This window comes from Marmota monax, unplaced genomic scaffold, assembly GCF_021218885.2.
Source record: "Marmota monax isolate L192 unplaced genomic scaffold, Marmota_monax_Labrador192_F-V1.1 WCK01_AAM20220418_F8-fsc00044, whole genome shotgun sequence".
Taxonomy (NCBI): domain Eukaryota; kingdom Metazoa; phylum Chordata; class Mammalia; order Rodentia; family Sciuridae; genus Marmota; species Marmota monax.
The window spans coordinates 2,557,369-2,574,719 of record NW_026695198.1 but is presented as its reverse complement, the minus strand read 5'-3'; the positions used below and the strand labels follow the sequence as shown (position 1 = coordinate 2,574,719).

The 17,351-nt window shown below is 36.8% G+C and overlaps 1 protein-coding gene across 3 annotated transcripts in view; it reads left to right on the top strand.

The window, feature by feature from the left end:
• The window catches only part of Prkdc (protein kinase, DNA-activated, catalytic subunit), a 175,861-nt gene extending 162,657 nt beyond the window's left edge, over window positions 1-13,204 (top strand). For all 3 annotated transcript variants that reach the window (XM_058574014.1, XM_046428525.2, XM_046428524.2), the window contains 7 exons: window positions 31-123; window positions 3,333-3,422; window positions 3,621-3,692; window positions 3,765-3,966; window positions 4,543-4,731; window positions 5,336-5,475; window positions 12,945-13,204. In XM_058574014.1, coding sequence (XP_058429997.1) covers window positions 31-123; window positions 3,333-3,422; window positions 3,621-3,692; window positions 3,765-3,966; window positions 4,543-4,731; window positions 5,336-5,475; window positions 12,945-13,149 — 991 coding nt within the window. In that variant the 3' untranslated portion in view covers window positions 13,150-13,204. The remainder of the gene's footprint in view (window positions 1-30; window positions 124-3,332; window positions 3,423-3,620; window positions 3,693-3,764; window positions 3,967-4,542; window positions 4,732-5,335; window positions 5,476-12,944) is intronic.
• Window positions 13,205-17,351: the final 4,147 nt, after the last annotated feature.

The window sequence follows — 17,351 nt, the reverse complement described above, 5'->3', positions numbered from 1 at the left end:
TATTTACAAACTTTTCATTTTCCTTTTCAGATTAGGATTAATTGAATGGATTGAAAATACATTTACCTTGAAGGACTTTCTTTTGAATAACATGTCACAAGAGGAGAAAATGGCTTATTTGAGGTAGTGTGAAGCTGACTGCTCCTTCGTTAGTGCTACCTGCCCTCCAGACTGCTTTTACTCAAACAGTCCTTTCTTCCTTAGTAGTGTGGTTTCAAGTGTAGTTTCCTCTACCTCTTGTTCCCCTTGTAATTGGTGCTGCTATATCCGTACCCTTACTCTGCCTATGGCTGGGTGAATAAGCTAGATTGAGTACAAGATACTAAACGGTAATTGTATTATTTTACAACAGCCCTTTTTTTTTTTTTTTTTTTTAAGTATTAGCTTTGGGGGGAAAATTTTTTTTTTGTGGTACTGGGAATTGAACACTGAGCTACATACTCAACCTTCCCTCTCCTTTTTTCAAATGCTTATTTTGGCCTCAAACTTGTGATCCTCCTATCTCAGCCTCCTGAATATCTGGGATTATAGTTGTGTACTTTTTAACAAAGAAAAATCTGGAAAGAAATAAATGAATAAATAAAATCAACAGCTAACACTTATTTTCTGTGTACTAGGCAGGCACTAGTCTCAGTTCCTAATGTATGTGAACTCATTTATTTTTCAACAGTCTACAAGATGAGTATTATCACTTCTGTACAAATGAGAAAGTTGAGGTCCAGAGAGGTTAAATAACTCATCCTTAGTCATCCAGCCTCTAAGTGGCCTAGCTGGAATTATTCCTGATTCATTCTGTATCATAATATGTATACTTTTACTTTTTCTGTAACCTTTTACTTGTTTTCTAATTATTCTGCAGCAAACTTATATTTTCTAATCAGAAGGTTTTAAAACTTTTTTGTTTTTTTTTTTCTAAAGGAAAATAAGGACAACATGATGAAAGATATGTTATAGGTAGAATTGGCAGGTTTTGGTGACAAGCTGTGGGATAAAGAGGAAATGGCTAAGAATGGCTGCAAGGCCTATTTCTCTTCTTTGTGTTATAATTCTTTCCCGAATGTAATTAAACAGATGCAATATTTTTTATCAGTCAGTTTCTAACACACATAAAATTAAGCATATTTTCATCAAACTCACATTCCCATAGTAAATAGGTCATCATTTGCCAACTTTTTTTTTCTTCCTTCGATGCTAATGATTGAACCCTACCACCTCTTGATTCCACACATTTGAATTTTTTGCCTAGAATCACTTCTCCTTTCTTTGGAAGACAGGAAAGCTGACGAACACTGCTTCCTGCCATCAGAAATTCTTGGTCTCTGGCCAGGCTTGGTGGGACATACCTACATCTCAGGAAACAGAGGTTGAAGGATCTCAAGTTTGAGGCCAGCCTGGGTAATTTGGAAACTGTTTCAGAATTAATAAAAGGAGTGGAGATGTAGCTCACTGGTAAAGTAGCCCTGGGTTTGATCCCATACCACCAAAAAAAAAAAGAAGAAGAAGAAGAAAGGAATTCTAGGTCTCAGTCTGGCACTGAAGTCCTGACTCTCAGTATTGTGAACTCCAGACTCACCCTTCCTGTGCTTTCCAGTCTCCTTTGGTAAGATGGGGTAGTTCAGTGGAATAGCAGACAGTGAACATGGGTATCAGTGAGTTCAAAGTATTTTCACATAAGGATGGTATAAATTTACTTCTGACTACCTTTTTTTTTGTACTGGGGATTGAACTCAGGGGCACTCAACCACTGAGCCACATCTCCAGCCCTATTTTATATCTTAGTTAGAGACAAGGTCTCACTGAGTTGCTTAGCATCTTGCTAAGTTGCTGAGATTGTCTTTGAACTCAGGATCCTCCTGCTTCAGCCTCCTGAGCCACTGGGATGACAGGTGTGCCCCACTGTGCCCACCTTCTGACTACCTTTTTTTAAAGGCAATTCCAACATCCTATTATTAAGTTATTGATGTTTGTTACTAGGAATTGGAACCCAGGGTATCGGGCATACTAGGCAAGCACTCTATCTTTGAACCCTTTTTATTTTATTTGAGATAGGGTCTCACTAAATTTCCCAGGTTTGTGATCCTCCTGCGTTAGCTTGAGTAACTTACAGGCATATACTGGCTGCTGTTTTTGTCTTGATAAGAATTTTCCGGGGGGGGGGGGTGGGTTAATTTTTTTTTTTTTTTTTTTTTTTTTTTTTGTAGTTTTAGATGGACAGAATGCCTTTATTTTGTTTTTATTTTTATGTGGTGCTGAGGATCGAACCCAATGCTTCACTCATGCTAGGCAAGTGCTCTGCCACTGAACCGTAGCCCCAGCCCCATATTGCAGTTTTCAACCTAAAGATTTTCATGTCTTTTAAAACTAGGAGAAGAGCCAGGAATAGTGGCACATACCTGTAATTCCAGTGACTTAAGCTAAGGCAGAAGGATCATAGGTTCAAATCTATCCTGGGCAACTTAGCAAGACCCTGTCATAAAATAAGAAAATAAAGAAAAGGGCTGGGTTGAAGTTTAGTAGTAAAGTGCACCTGGGTTCCATCCCAGTACCACAGGATGTGGGCTGAGGGTAGCTAGGAGAAGAAAGCCAGCACAGTGGCTCCACCTATAGTCCCAGCTATTGGGGACTGAGCAGGAGGCTTGTTTCAGCCCAGGATTTCGAGCCCAACTAGTAAGACAACATAGTAAGACTGTCTCAAAAGAAAGAATATATGAGGAGAGGTTTAAGTTAAAGGGGAGTAGTCTATTTGTGAATTTAACTTTGTAGTAAAAGTTCAGGCAGAAAACAGATGCAATAAATTTCCCACTTCATACAGAGAATAAGATAAGCTAAACTTTAAGTGTTTTTGTCGAGGAGGCCCAAGATTCTAAAACTCTGATAGGAAATTTCTTGGGTTTCTTTGGAGTAATTAAAAATGAATAATGGCATATTGAAAGTCTAGATCCACAGTAAAATGGGTTTGGTGTTAATATAATATTAAGTATGATTGCCAGGTGTGGTGGTGCATGCCTGTAATCCCAGCAACTTGGGAGGCTGGGGCAGGAAGATCATAATTTTGAGGCCAGCCTCAGCAACTTAGCAAGACCTATCTCAAAATAAAAATTTGAAAAGGAATGGGGATGGTAGATCAGGATGGTATGCTCAGTGGTAGAGCATACCTGCCTTCCATCCCTAATCATAAAACTAAAATAATAAGTAAATGTGATTAAAAGTCACCTTTACTTTTTTTCCTCCCTCTTCCCTATTTTTTAATGAATTCTTGGTGATTTGTGCCTTTAAAATCATGTTATGCTAAATATCTCCCTGATTCCAATTCCCTTTTTCGTACTTGTTAGTGATTCCAGAGCACCAGTGATGGAATATAAAGACTGGCTTAAGAAAATGTCCGGAAAACATGATGCTGGAGCATATGCGCTAATGTATAAGTGAGTTCTGTTTTGATTTTCTTTTGTATCATCTAGTTCTTCTCAAAGTTGCATATTTACTTTTTATCCTTAGAAAGTTTTGCTTTAGATCATCAAAATCTAGTTATTTGATTTTTAAGCTTCAGTGTAAACAAAACTTTAAATTTCAAGTCATGAAAAATTTGTTCTAATAAGACTTTTACCATTATTAAATCATAGGAGAGCCAACCGTACAGAAACAGTCATGGCTTTCAGAAAAAGAGAAAGTAAAGTACCTGCCAGTCTCTTAAAGTAAGTGTACTTGTGATTTCATGAACACTGTAGTGCAAAACAAAGATCACCCAGGGCTCTTCTCTGTCCTAGGAGGGCCTTCATGAAGATGAGCACAGGCCCCGAGGCCTTCCTGGCTCTTCGCTCCCACTTTGCCAGCTCCCACGCTCTGCTGTGTGTCAGCCACTGGCTTCTCGGGATTGGAGACAGACACCTGAACAATTTCTTGATAACGATGGAGACAGGCAGCATGATTGGAATTGACTTTGGACATGCATTTGGATCAGCTACCCAGGTGTGTTTGCCTTATCTTGTTGGCTATTTTAGAATCCATGTAATTTAGCAACACCTCAAGTAGTAGATAGTTTAAAGAAGAAATGGCTTGTTAAGTTGGTTCCGTCATGATAGTTGAATCTGACATTTTTGAAGTAATATATAATCTCATCCTAGCTTCAGGCTTGTTTAGGCAGGTCATAGGAGATGTGATCAGAGACAGGAGTAAAATGCATTCCTGTTTAGGACGACTCTGTAGAAGTTTTATGAAGATCTATAATCAAAATGTCTTGCGCAAAATGTGATACAGATCTTTTCTCCGCCACTAGCCTCTGAGTGTTGTTGATGAGACTTATAAATCTCTGTGGGTTATATGTTGCTCCACACGGACTCTGGCTTTGTGATCGTGGTGCAAGTTGAGTGGATTACCATTGGGCCCAGGAATTCATGTGGGTAGCTTATTTCAAAAAAAGAGGAGTTTGTAGTCATACTAAAAGCAAATAGTTTATTTGAGAAGACATTTCATTAATGTTTGTTATTTTGAGATATCTAGTTAATATATTCTGCATTTTACATGTCTATTTTTTCTCTTGTTTAGTTTCTGCCAGTCCCTGAGTTGGTGCCTTTCCGTCTAACCCGCCAATTTATCAATCTGCTGTTACCAATGAAAGAAATGGGCCTCATGTACAGTGTCATGATACATGCCCTGAGGGCCTTCCGTGCAGAGGCAGACCTGCTTATTAACACCATGGATGTGTTTGTAAGAGAGCCCTCGTTTGATTGGAAGGTAGGTTTAGTTTTATAAGTGCTTTTTCCTTTTACCAGTGTCACAGTATGTGACATGGTGTCTGTTTTATGGTGAAAATGTATCAAGTTTGTTTGCTAAAGTATCTATGTTATTTTGTACTGCATTTCTCAAAATTAACATTTGGGGCCATTCAGCCAGAAAACTAGATAAGAGGCAAAATCCTTACTTGGAGAAAACTGTTGCTTAAATTGAGTTTATTTCCTACTGGGTGTGAGATTACAGACCCATTGGTGATGGTGGGTCCAGTTTCTCTCTGGCACCACTTTTAATTTTAAAAATTGTTCCATGTGAAGCTTTCATGGATCATGAAGTCAGATAGTGCTATCTTAACCTCAGTGGTTATCCAGGACATAGCCCCGGAAGAATGAAGCCTGTGGTGCTCATCCTTCCTAGGGAGTGATATCTCCTACCTCCCTGCAGCAGCACCTCAAGTCACTAAAATGTATGCCACTGTTAAAATGTTATAGGTTCCCAGTTGCACTTGTTAAGTTCATTACTTGATTTAATGTTATAGCAGAGAAATATATACTGTTCTATATTCTATATACTGTTATAGCAGAGAAATCATGTTCTTTTTCTTCAGAATTTTGAACAAAAAATGCTGAAAAAAGGAGGATCATGGATTCAAGAAATAAATATAACTAAAAAAAATTGGTATCCTCAGCAGAAGATATGTTATGCTAAGAGAAAGTTAGCAGGTGCCAATCCTGCAGTTATTACTTGGTAAGATTGTTATTGGGGGGAGACGGGTAATACCAATATATTACCATTTCTTAAAGAATCATTGTAGGTACAAAGTGCCAAGAACTTTAGGCCTTTGGGAGTAGTGTGACTATCCTCACTTTATAAATGAGGAAAGCCAGGGTTAGAGAGGTGACTCCTCCAAAGCCAGGAGAGGCCTGTGACTCAAACCTGTGTGCCTGAGCCTGTTCTCTGCACAGTCTTTGGGCTTCAGGTTAGTGCCTGGAATAACCTATCAATATGAGGATCAGAAGGCATATTCTTAGATGGTGCCAGAAGAGAGATTTGGGGTTTAAATTTGCTTTTGTCCTTTTTTGGAGCATTGAACCCATTTGGCCCTAATGGGCATAGCACCTAGGTAGATTGGCTCTTAAATTTTTTTCTTAACTAAGGTCTGAAGCAAATAATATTTATAGAGATTATTTCTAGGAAATGAAATTAAACTTCACAATTAAATAGAAGTAAATGGCAGTCTGTGGTCAGTTTGTTGTTTTGCTTTGTTTATTGATTTTGTGGTACTGGGGTTGAACCCAAAGGCATTCTACCACAGAACTATGTCCTAGCCCTTTTTATTTTACTTTGAGGCAGGGACTTCCTGAGTTGCCCAAGCTGGCCTCAAACTTGAAATCCTCCTGCCTCAGCCTCCCAAGTAGCTGGGATTATAAGTGTGTGCCACCACAACTGGTTTAACATTTTGTTTTGTTTTATTTTGTTTTGTTTGATAATTAATTTATTTATTTTAATTAGGTATATCTGACAGCAGAATGCATTTCGATTCATTGTACGTAACTGCACCACAACTTTACATTTCTATGGTTGTACACAATGTAGCATCACACCATTTGTACAGTCATACTTGTACCTAGGGTAATGATGTCCATCTCATTCCACCATCTTTCCTGCCCCCATGCATCCTCCCTACCCTCTCTCCCCTTTGCCCAAAGTTCCTCCATTTTCCCCATGCCTCCCCCCTCCCCGTTTTGGATCAGCATCCACTTATCAGAGAGAACATTCGGCCTTGGTTTTTTGGGATTGGCTTACTTTGCTTAGCATGATATTCTCCAACTCCATTCATTTACCTGCAAATATCATAATTTTATTCTCTTTTAATGCTGAATAGTATTCTGTTGTGTATATATACTACAGTTTCTTTATTCATTCATCTGTTGAAGGGTATCTACTTTGCTTCCACGGTTTAGCTATTGTGAATTGAGCTGTTATGAAGATTGATGTAGCTGCATTACTATAGTATGCTGATTTTAAGTCCTTTGGGTATATACCAAGGAGTGGGATAGCTGGGTCAAATGGTGGTTCCATTCCAAGTTTTTAAAGGAATCTCTATACTACTTTCCATAGTAGTTGCACCAATTTGCAATCCCACCAGCAATGTATGAGTATACCTTTTTCCCCACATCCTCACCAACACTTATTTTTGTTTGTATTCTTGATAGCTGCCATTCTGATTAAAGTGAAATAAAATCTTAGAGTAGTTTTGATTTGCATTTCTCTAATTACTAGAGATGTTGAATATTTTTTCATATTTGTTGATCGAATGTATCCCTTCTTCTGAGAAGTTGTCTGTTCAGCTCCCTAGTCCATTTATTGATTGGGTAGGTTTTTTTGTTTTGTTTTGTTTTTTTTTTTGGTGTCAAGTTTTTTGAGTTCTTCATATATCCTGGAGATTAGTGCTCTATCTGAGGTGTGTGCGGCAAAAATTTGCTCCCAAAATGTAGGCTCTCTGTTCATCTCATTGATTGTTTCTTTTGCTGAGAAGAAGCTTTTTAGTTTGAGTCCATCCCATTTATTAATTCCTGATTTTATTTCTTGTGCTTTAGGAGTCTAGTTAAGGAACTCAGGAACTAATCCAATATGTTAAAGATTTGGACATACTTTTTCCTCTATTAGGCGCAGGGTCTCTGAACTAATTCCTAGGTCATTGATCCGCTTTGAGTTGAGTTTTCTGCATGGAGAGAGAGGGGTTTAGTTTTATTTTGCTGTATATGGATTTCCAGTTCTCCCAGCGTCATTTATTGAAGAGGCTGTCTTTTCTCGACTGTATGTTTTTGGTGCCTTTGTCTAATATGCAATAACTGTATTTATGTGGTTTTGTCTCTGTGTCTTCTGTTCTGTACCATTAGTCTATATGTCTATTTTTGTGCCATGCCATTTTTGTTATTGTAACTTTGTAGTATAGTTTAAGGTCTGGTATTGTGATGCCTCCTGCTTCACTCTTCTTGCTAAGGATTGTTTGGCTATTCTGGGTCTCTTAATTTTTCAAATGAATTTCATGATTGCTTTTTCTATTTCTATAAGGAATGATGTTGGAATTTTAATTGCAATCACATTGAATCTGTATAGCACTTTGGGTAGCATGGCCATGTTGACAGTGTTAATTCTGCCTAACCTAGCACGTGGGAGATCTTTCCATCTTCTAAGATCTTCTTCAATTTCTTTCTTTAGTGTTCTGCAGTTTTCACTGTAGAGTTCTTTTACTTCTTTTGTTAGTTGATTCCCAATTTGTTGTTGTTGTTTTGAGGCTATTGTGATGGGGTAGTTTTCCTAATTTGTCTTTGAAAGGATTCATCACTGATGTATAGAAATGCATTTGATTTATGGGTATTGATTTTATATCCTGCTACTTTGCTTAATTCATTAATTAATTCTCCTCTAAGTGTAGAATCATGTCATCATCAAATAATGATAGATTGAGTTCTTCTTTTCCTGACCATATCCCTTTAATTTCTTTCGTCTAATTGCTCTGATTAGAGTTTCAAGGACTATGTTAAATAGAAGTGGTGACAGAGGGCATCCCTGTCTTGTTCCAGTTTTTAGAGGGAATGCTTTCAATTTTTCTCCATTTAGAATAATGTTGGCCTTGGGTTTAGCATAGATAGCTTTTACAATGTTGAGGTATGTTTGTAGTACCCTAGTTTTTCTCGTGTTTTGAACATGAAAGGGTGCTTTATTTTGTCATGCTTTCTCTGCATCAGTTGATACAATCATATGATTCTTATCTTTAATTTTATTGATGTGATGAGTTAGTTATATGTTGAACCAAACTTGCCTCCCTGGAATGAACCCCTCTTGATCATGATGCAATATTTTTAATATGTTTTTGTATGCAGTTTGCCAGAATTTTTTGCATAAATGTTCATAAGGGATATTGGTTTTAATTTTTTTTTTCCTTGATATGCCTCTGCCTGGTTTTGGTATCGGCTCCCTTTAGTATTCTCTAAAAAAAACAAAGGGTTCCTTTCCTTTTCTATTTCATGGAATAACTTGAGGAGTATTGGTATTAATTCTTCTTTGTAGGTTTTGTAGAACTCAGCTGTGAATCTGTCTGGTCCTGGGGTATTCTTGGTTGGTAGGCTTTTGATGGCATCTTCTGTTTCCTTGCTTGAAATTGATATATTTAGGAGCTGGGGCTGTGGCTCAGTGGTAGAGCACTTGTCTAGCATGTGCGAGGCCCTGGGTTCGATCCTCAGCACCACATAAAAATAAATAAACAAAATAAAGGTAATGTATCCAACTACTTCTAAAAAATAAATATTAAAAAAATTGATCTGTTTAAATTGTGTACGTCCTCTTGACTCAGTTTGGGTTGATCAGATGCCTCTATAAATTTGTTGGTGTCTTCGAGATTTTCTGTTTTACTGGAGTATAAATTTTCAAAATAGTTTCTAATTGTTTTCTGTATTTCAATAGTGTCTTTCATGATATTTCCTTTTTCATCACAAATTTTAGTAATTTGAATTTTCTCCCTTCTTTTTTTCATTAGAGTGGCTAAGGGTTTGTCAGTATATTCAAAGAACTAGCTTTTTGTTTTGTCAGTTTTTTGAATTGTTTCTTTAGTTTCAATGTTATTGATTTCTGCCCTGATTTCAATTATTTCCTGTTTTCTGCTGCTTTTGGTATTGGTTTGTTCTTTTTCTAGGGCTTTGAGCTGTAATGTCAGATCATTTATTTTGTTGACTTTTTCTTCTTGTAATGAATGAACTCCATGCAATGAACTTTCCTCTTATTAGCACTACCTTCATAGTATCCCAGAGATTTTGATAAGTTGTATTGGAGTTCTCATTTACCTCTAAGAATTTTTTTTAAAACCTTTCCCCTGATGTCTTCTGTTATCCATGTGTCATTCAGTAGCATACTGTTTAGTCTCCAGGTGTTGGAGTAGCTTCTCTTTTTAATTTTATCATTGATTTCTAATTTCATTCCATTATGGTCTGATAGAATGTAGGTATCTCTATTTTTTTGTATTTGCTAAGACTTGCTTTGTGGCATAACATATGGTCTGTTTTGGAGAAGAATCCATGTGCTCTTGAGAAGAAAGTGTATTCTCTCATTGATGGATGGATATTCTGTATATGTCTGTTAAAGTGCAAATTATAGTGGTAGCATGCTCACCTAGCGTGCGTGAGGCACTGGGTTCAATTCTCGGCATCACATGAAAATAAAGATATTGTGTCCACCTAAAACTGAAAAATAAATGTATTTTAAAAAGTGCAAATTATTGATTGTATTATTGAGTTCTATAGTTTCTTTGGTTAGTTTTTGTTTGGAAGATCTATCTGGTGGTGAGAGAGGTGTATTTAAGTCACCCAGTATTATTGTGTTGTGGTCTGTTTGGTTCTTGTATTTAAGGAGAGTTTGTTTGACATAAATAGATGCCCCATTGTTTGGGGCATAGATATTTATGATTGTTATGTCTTGTTGATGTATGAATCCTTTTAGCAGTATGAAATGTCCTTCTTTATCCCTTTTTGCTAGCTTTGATTTGAAGTCCACTTTATCTGATATGATGATGGAAACCCCTGCTTATATACATGGTCCATGTGAGTGGTACATTTTTTCCCACCCTTTCACCTTCAGTCTGTGGATGTCTTTTCCTGGGAGATGAGTCTCTTGAAGGCAGCATATTGTTGGGTCTTTTTTTAAAATCCAGTCTGTCAGTCTGTATCTTTTAATTGATGAGTTTAGGCTATTAATATTCGGGGTTATTATTGAAATATGATTTGTATTTCAGGACATTTTGGTTTATTTTTGGTCTTTAACTTGGTTTCTCCTTTGATTGGCCTTTCCTTTAGTGTAGTTCCTCCCCTTGCTGATTTTCGTTGTTGTGTTTCATTTCCTCCTCCTGGAATATTTTGCAGCAGATGCTCTGTAGTGCAGGCTTGCTTTCTTTCTTTCTTTCTCTATTTCTTTCTTTCTTTATTTCTAGTATTTTTTTTTAGTTATAGGTGGACACAATATCTTCATTTCATTTTTATGTGATGCTGAGGATCAAACCCAGTGCCTCTGGCATGCGAAGGGAGCGCTCTGCCTCTGAGTCACAATCCTAGCCCAGTACAGGCTTTCTTGCTGTTAATTATTTCAACTTTTGTTTATCATGAAAGATTTTTATTTTGTCATCAAATCTGAAGCTTAATTTGGCTGGATATAAGATTCTTGGTTGGCCTACGTTTTCTTTCAGAGTTTGGTATATGTTATTCCAGTGTCTCCTTGATTTGAGGGTCTGGGTTAAAAAAATCTACTGAGATCCAAATTGCTCTCCCCCTATATGTGATCTGATTCCTCTCTCTTGCAGCCTTTAAGATTCTCCTTATTCTCTATGCTAGGCATTGTCAGTATAATGTGCCTTGGTGTAGACCTGTTGTAATTTTGCATATTTGGTGTTCTGTAAGCCTCTTGTATTTGATTTTCCAATTCTTTCTTCATGTTTGGGAAATTTTCTGAAATTATCTCATTGAAGAGATTGTGCATTTGTTTGGTTAGAATCTCTGTGCCTTCCTCTATCCCATTAACTCTTAGATTTGGTCTTTTGATATTGTCCCATAATTCTTGGATTTCTGTTCATAGTTTCTTACCATCTTCACTACATGGTCAACTTTATTTTCCAGATTGTATACTTTGTCTTCATTGTCTGACATTCTGCCTTCCAAGTGATCTAGTCTGTTTGTGATGCCTTCTGTTGAGTTTTTCATTTGGTTTATTGTTTCCTTCATTTCAAGGATTGTTTTGGGGTTTTTGTTGGTCCGCTTGTTTTGTTTTGGTACTAATGATTGAACTCAGGGTGCTTTACCCACTGGGTTACATCTCTTACCCTTTTTATTTTTTATTTTGAGACCAGGTCTTGTTAAATTGCTGAAGCTAGCTTTTAACTTGCTATTCTTCTACCTCATCCTCCTAAATCACTGGGATTACAGGTATGTGCCATCATACCTGGTTCAACATGTTGAACAGATGACAAGTAGTCTTTCCAGCAGGTGGTACTGGCAAAAGAGTGAAGTTCGATCCCTGTTTCATACCATCTACAAAAATAATTCAAAATAGATCAAAGACCTCAGTGTGAGAGTCAGCGATATAAAATGCTTAGAGAAAACATGGGTCAGCGTTCATTACCTTGCCAGGCCAGGTGGCACACGTCTGTAATCCCAGTGGCTCAGGAGAGTGAGACAGGAAGACTGAGAGTTCAAAGCCAGCCTCAGCAAAAGCAAGGTGCTAAGACACTCAGACACTGCCTCTAAATAAAATACAAAATAGGGCTGGGGATATGGCTCAGTAGTCAAGTGTCCCTGAGTTTAATCCCTGGTACTCACCCCCCAAAATTGTTTTTTCATGATCTTGAATTTGACTGACATTTAACATGTTAGGTATGACACCAAAAGCACTTCATCAACATTCAGAACTTTGTGCTTCAGATGTTATTATCAAGAAAGTGAGACGAGGGCCGGTGAGACAGAGTAGTGTTAAGCACTTAACTTGGCATGGCACAACCCTCTGGGTTAATTATCAACTCAGCAAAAAGAAAAAAAAAAAAACCCTAAAATGACAATCCACAGAATGGGAGAAAATACTTTTAAGTCATTTATTGACAAAGGATTTATATCTAATATCCATTTAAAACTCCTCAAACCCAATAATAAAAAGACAAATAGCCCAATTTTAAAATGGCCAAAGGAATCAAACAGACATTTCTCTACAGATAATGTACTATGAAAAAATGTTCAGCATAACTAGTCATCAGGAAAATGCAAATGAGATACTACTTCATACCCACTAAGGTGGTTATAAAACGGTATGTAACAAGTTTGGGTAAGAATGTACAGAAACTGGAATCTCATACACTGCTAGTGGGAGAGGGAAATGGTGGTTTTGCTGTGGGAAACAGTCTGAGTTAATTGGAAAGTTAAAGAGAGTATTTATTTGACCCAGCAATTCTCTGTATCCAGGAGAAAAGACAGTGTGATTGTACAAAAACTTGCAAACGAATTATAATAGTGACATTATTTATGTTTTATTTCCCTGCACATCCAACCTTTGACTTCAAGGTTATGAGGATAGAAAAAAATTTGTAAGTGATGAGAAAATGTTTGGATGGGATAGCTAGGAATGCAAGCAACAAAGGAAAAACAATCTATGTTTTCATATTTGTTTAATCTTTTTTCCAGTGATGAGTTACTTCTGGGCCATGAGAAGTTTCCTGCCTTTGGGGATTACACAGCTGTAGCTCGGGGAAGCAAAGATCACAACATTCGTGCCCGAGAGCCAGACAGTGGCCTTTCAGAAGAGACTCAAGTGAAATGCTTGATTGACCAGGCAACAGACCCTAATATCCTTGGCAGAACTTGGGAAGGATGGGAGCCCTGGATGTGATATCTGTTGAAGTTTGCAGCTATAAAGCATTAAATTGTTTAAAGAATCTCCTAAACTTTCTCTTTTTTTAATTTTAATTTTTAGTTGTTCTTTTTAATTATACATGATAGTAGAATGTATTTCGATATATCATACCTTCATGGAGTAAAATTTCCCATTTTTGTGGTTGTATATGATGTAGATTTACACTGGTCATAAGAATCTCCTAAACTTTCAGGGACAGCAGTCAGCTGATTTTGCTGAAGCACTAAAGAAAGAAACTTCTTCAATAATGCAGTTTTGTTTTTTTTTAATAATGCAAGTTTTATAGCATGAGTTTCAATCAAGATCATGATGAATAAATGAATAGTGATATGAATGAGAGATTATATTAGGGTTATAATAGACTTATAATTAAAAATATATATCTAGGCTCATGAAAGTATTAAGAACATAGCAAGCTAGCCAGGTGTGGTGATGCACACCTGAAATCCCAGGTAACTAAGAGGCTGAGGCAGGAGAATCTGTAATTCAAGGCTAACATGGTCAACTAAGTAAGACCCTATCTCAAAAAATAAAAAAGGATGCCTCACATGCACAAGGCCCTGGGTTCTATCCCCAGCACCACGAATAAATATTTGCATAAATAAATAAAAAGGGCTAGAGGTATTGCTCAATGGTAGAGTGCCCCTGGGTCCAATTCCCAGAACACCCCCCTGTGTGTGCATGAGCACAGGCATGCACACACACACAGCAAGTTAAATAAACCTCAATCTCAATATGTAAGTAAGAACATACCATGAACATTTTCATTACTTGTGGTACATTGGAAATAGTATGCAAAAGATTTCATCACTATGATTTTGTGAGAATTAAACCAGTAATATAATCAGTGGGATGCTATGTTGTATAAGCAATGTAGGAATACAAATGACAAATAAAGCTATGATCATGGAATATTAGATTTATAAATGTCTGCATTTGATATTTTTAAGATTTTTTTTAGGTTATTTATTTATTTATTTTATTCTCTCCTAGTTATGAAACATGGTAGATATTCTCTCTGGAAGAGGAAGTATTAGCAGGGTGAAAACCTTGGTCTTAGTATTCACTTTTGCCACTTGCATACACACCTGGGAAGATAGATGTGCTTTGTGTCCCAGGCTCAAAAAAACTTTAGAAATCTCAAGTGTGGAGATAAGGAAGAAAAAAGAAATCTATTTAAAATGATTTCGTATTTGGAGGGGAAAAGTGTACGTTCATTTTGAATTATGGAAGTGACTTTCTTCCCATCTGTCGATCTGTGTCTTCCTGCAGGCCTCTCTACCCCCATCTGATTTTAAGATCAGCTTTCAGCTTTATCTTGTTGGGTTTTGTCTTCATTTATATTTGGGAACTCTTGAATGCTTTTGAGAAACAACAATTTTAAGATTATGTCTAGTCTGGGAGTGAAGCTTAGTAGTAAAGTAGCGTGTCTACTAACATGCATGAGGCCTGGGTTTGATCTCCAACATTGTAAAAAAAATAAAATATGTAGTGAAGTTTTTTGTTTTTCCAAAGGGAAAACATAACCCTTTATGCAGTTTTAAAAGAAAAAATATTCATCTTAGGAGATTATTCATTATATTACTTACCAAGCTTATTCTGATAGTACATGTTGAACATACTATGGCATTAAAAATAAAACATTTATGGGGCTGGGGATGTGGATCAAGCGGTAGCGTGCTCGCTTGGCATGCGTGCGGCCCGGGTTCGATCCTCAGCACCACATACAAACAAAGATGTTGTGTCCGCCGAAAACTAAAAAACAAATATTAAAAAATTCTCTCTCTCTCTCTCTCTCTCTCTCTCTCCTCTCTCTCTCTCTCTCTCTCTCTCTCTCTCTCTCTCTCTCTCTCTTAAAAAAAAAAAAACATTTATGTTCTCAATAAATGGCATCTATTGAACCAATGGAATTCCATCTTTAAGGATGGAATAGTGGACTATACATGTGAAAATTCAGTGCACATAACTGATGAAATATTTTTCGTTACAGCACAGAAACAATTAACACAAGTCTACTAAGCTGATTATCCTGTTTTCCCACCTATCCCTGCAACAACTAATTATAATTTGCACTTGAGACCTGATAATATGAGCTGTATTCATTAATATAGCTCCAGAATATTTTGTATGTGTGTAATCATCTATGTTATTTGAAAACCCTATTTTTTAGTGTCTACTTTTCATAGCAGTAAAAGTGGACTGTTAACAAGTTTACTGGGTCCAGTCTCAAAGCCAACCTCTGAAGTGTTCATTATAGCTCATCAAAGCAGAATAAAAAGTAACTTACTGCACAGAGCATTCAGAAGACATCTGTTCAGTTAATCTAGATGATCAGTTGTCCTCATTATACACTTATGAACTGCACATTTGACCTATAACTTATGCCCAAACTTTACCCTGTGATTCGTGCCAAATAAGGATATTTGGTTTGAAAACCAAAAATAAAAGACTTCTACAGATTAAAAGGAAATATGCATATTAAAAATGTATTTTATTAACCATGTAACTAAATCTTAAGTATTTTAATTTTTTTTAAAGGTAGAAGCCACGTACATTTTTCACACTGTTCAAAGACATGCAGAGTATTTGTCCCAAAAAGTAGGGCAGCTTGAGCCCTTTCCTTCACCTCTTCAATGTGAGAAGTTCAGCAATGGCTCCAGCATGCTCCCATCATCCCTCTGCTGAGGAAGGTAGGAAAGCAGGAGTCGGTGAGGCTTTACTCAGACATAAGTCACTTCAGGTCATACTGTGTACTGTTGGACTTGTATATATTTGTCTTCATGTTTATTAATTTAATAAAGCTGTTTTCTAAAGCTTTGTAAATATATGAATGGTAGTTTTTATAAATGGATTGTGACATTATTCTCAGGTTGCATATGAGAAAGACAATTCTTTCAGTCTCAATTCTTTCACTGTCACTTGTTCCTGTTTCAACTCATTGAAGAAGACTAGAATGGATCGGACCCATGCTCATGAATATTAATTTGAGTGTTTTAACAGGAAAATAAACGAATTATAGGCTCATTTATGGCAAAAGCACTGCATCTTCATTACCACATCACATGCAAACAACAGTTAAGATTTTAAGCCTTTAAGAACTTCCTAAAAGAAATAAAAATGGCTTCACCAACCTACAAAAATTTCTGAAGTACTCTTAGTAAACTAATGACCGGTCACTTCAGCCAAAATGTTGTTTTGAGCTTCAGAACACCATATTAAAATAAAAGCACAACTGAGTGCTATGGTGTACACCTGTAATGCCAATAGCTCAGGGGACTGAGGCAGGAGGATTGCAAGTTCTAGGCCAGCTTAAGCAATTTAGCAAGGCCCCCAAGCAACTTGGTGAGACCCTGTCTCAAAGGAGGGGGTGAGGCTTGGGATTTGGCTCAGTGGTAACGTGATCCTGGGTTAAATTTCCAGTACCTGAGAATGACAAAAGCACAACAATGAGGGTTGTGCTTACTCTCTTTTGAATGTTAAGAAGCTAGATAATTTAGTGATTGGCTTTAAAAAAAAAAAAGGCTATTAGACTTTTGATAGGGATTTCATTGAATCTATAAATTACTATGGATACTATTGTCATCTCTTTTTTTTAACTTTTTAAAAATACCTTTATTTATTCATTTATTTGTTTGGTTTTTATGTGGTGCTGAGGATCGAACCCAGGGCTAGGCGAATGCTCTACCGCTGAGCCAAAACCCCAGTCCCTACTATTGTCATCTTAAGGATATTGTATCTTTAAATCCATTAGCAGAGAATGACTCCATTTATTTAGGTGTTATGTTTCTTTAATCAGTGTGTTGTAATATTCAATGTTTCCAATTTTTCACATTTCCTGGGTTAAATTTATTCCTAAGTATTTTTTTCTTTGGGATGCTACAGTAGATGGAAGTGGTTTTCCTAATTTCTTTTTTAATTATTATTGGCTACTGTAGATACACAAAACTGACCATTTGTGTTATCTTTTCTCTTACGCTTTTGCATACAGTAGCGGCATTCGTATGCTGAACCCTCCCTGCACTTCTGGGATAAACCCCACTTGGCCACAGTGGATGATCTTTTTGATATGATGTGTTGATTTCAATTTGTGGTATTTGTTTGTAGATTTTTGCATCAATATTTAGAGGAGATATTAGTGTCTAGTTTTCTTTCCTTATAGTGGCTTTGGCTAGCCTTGG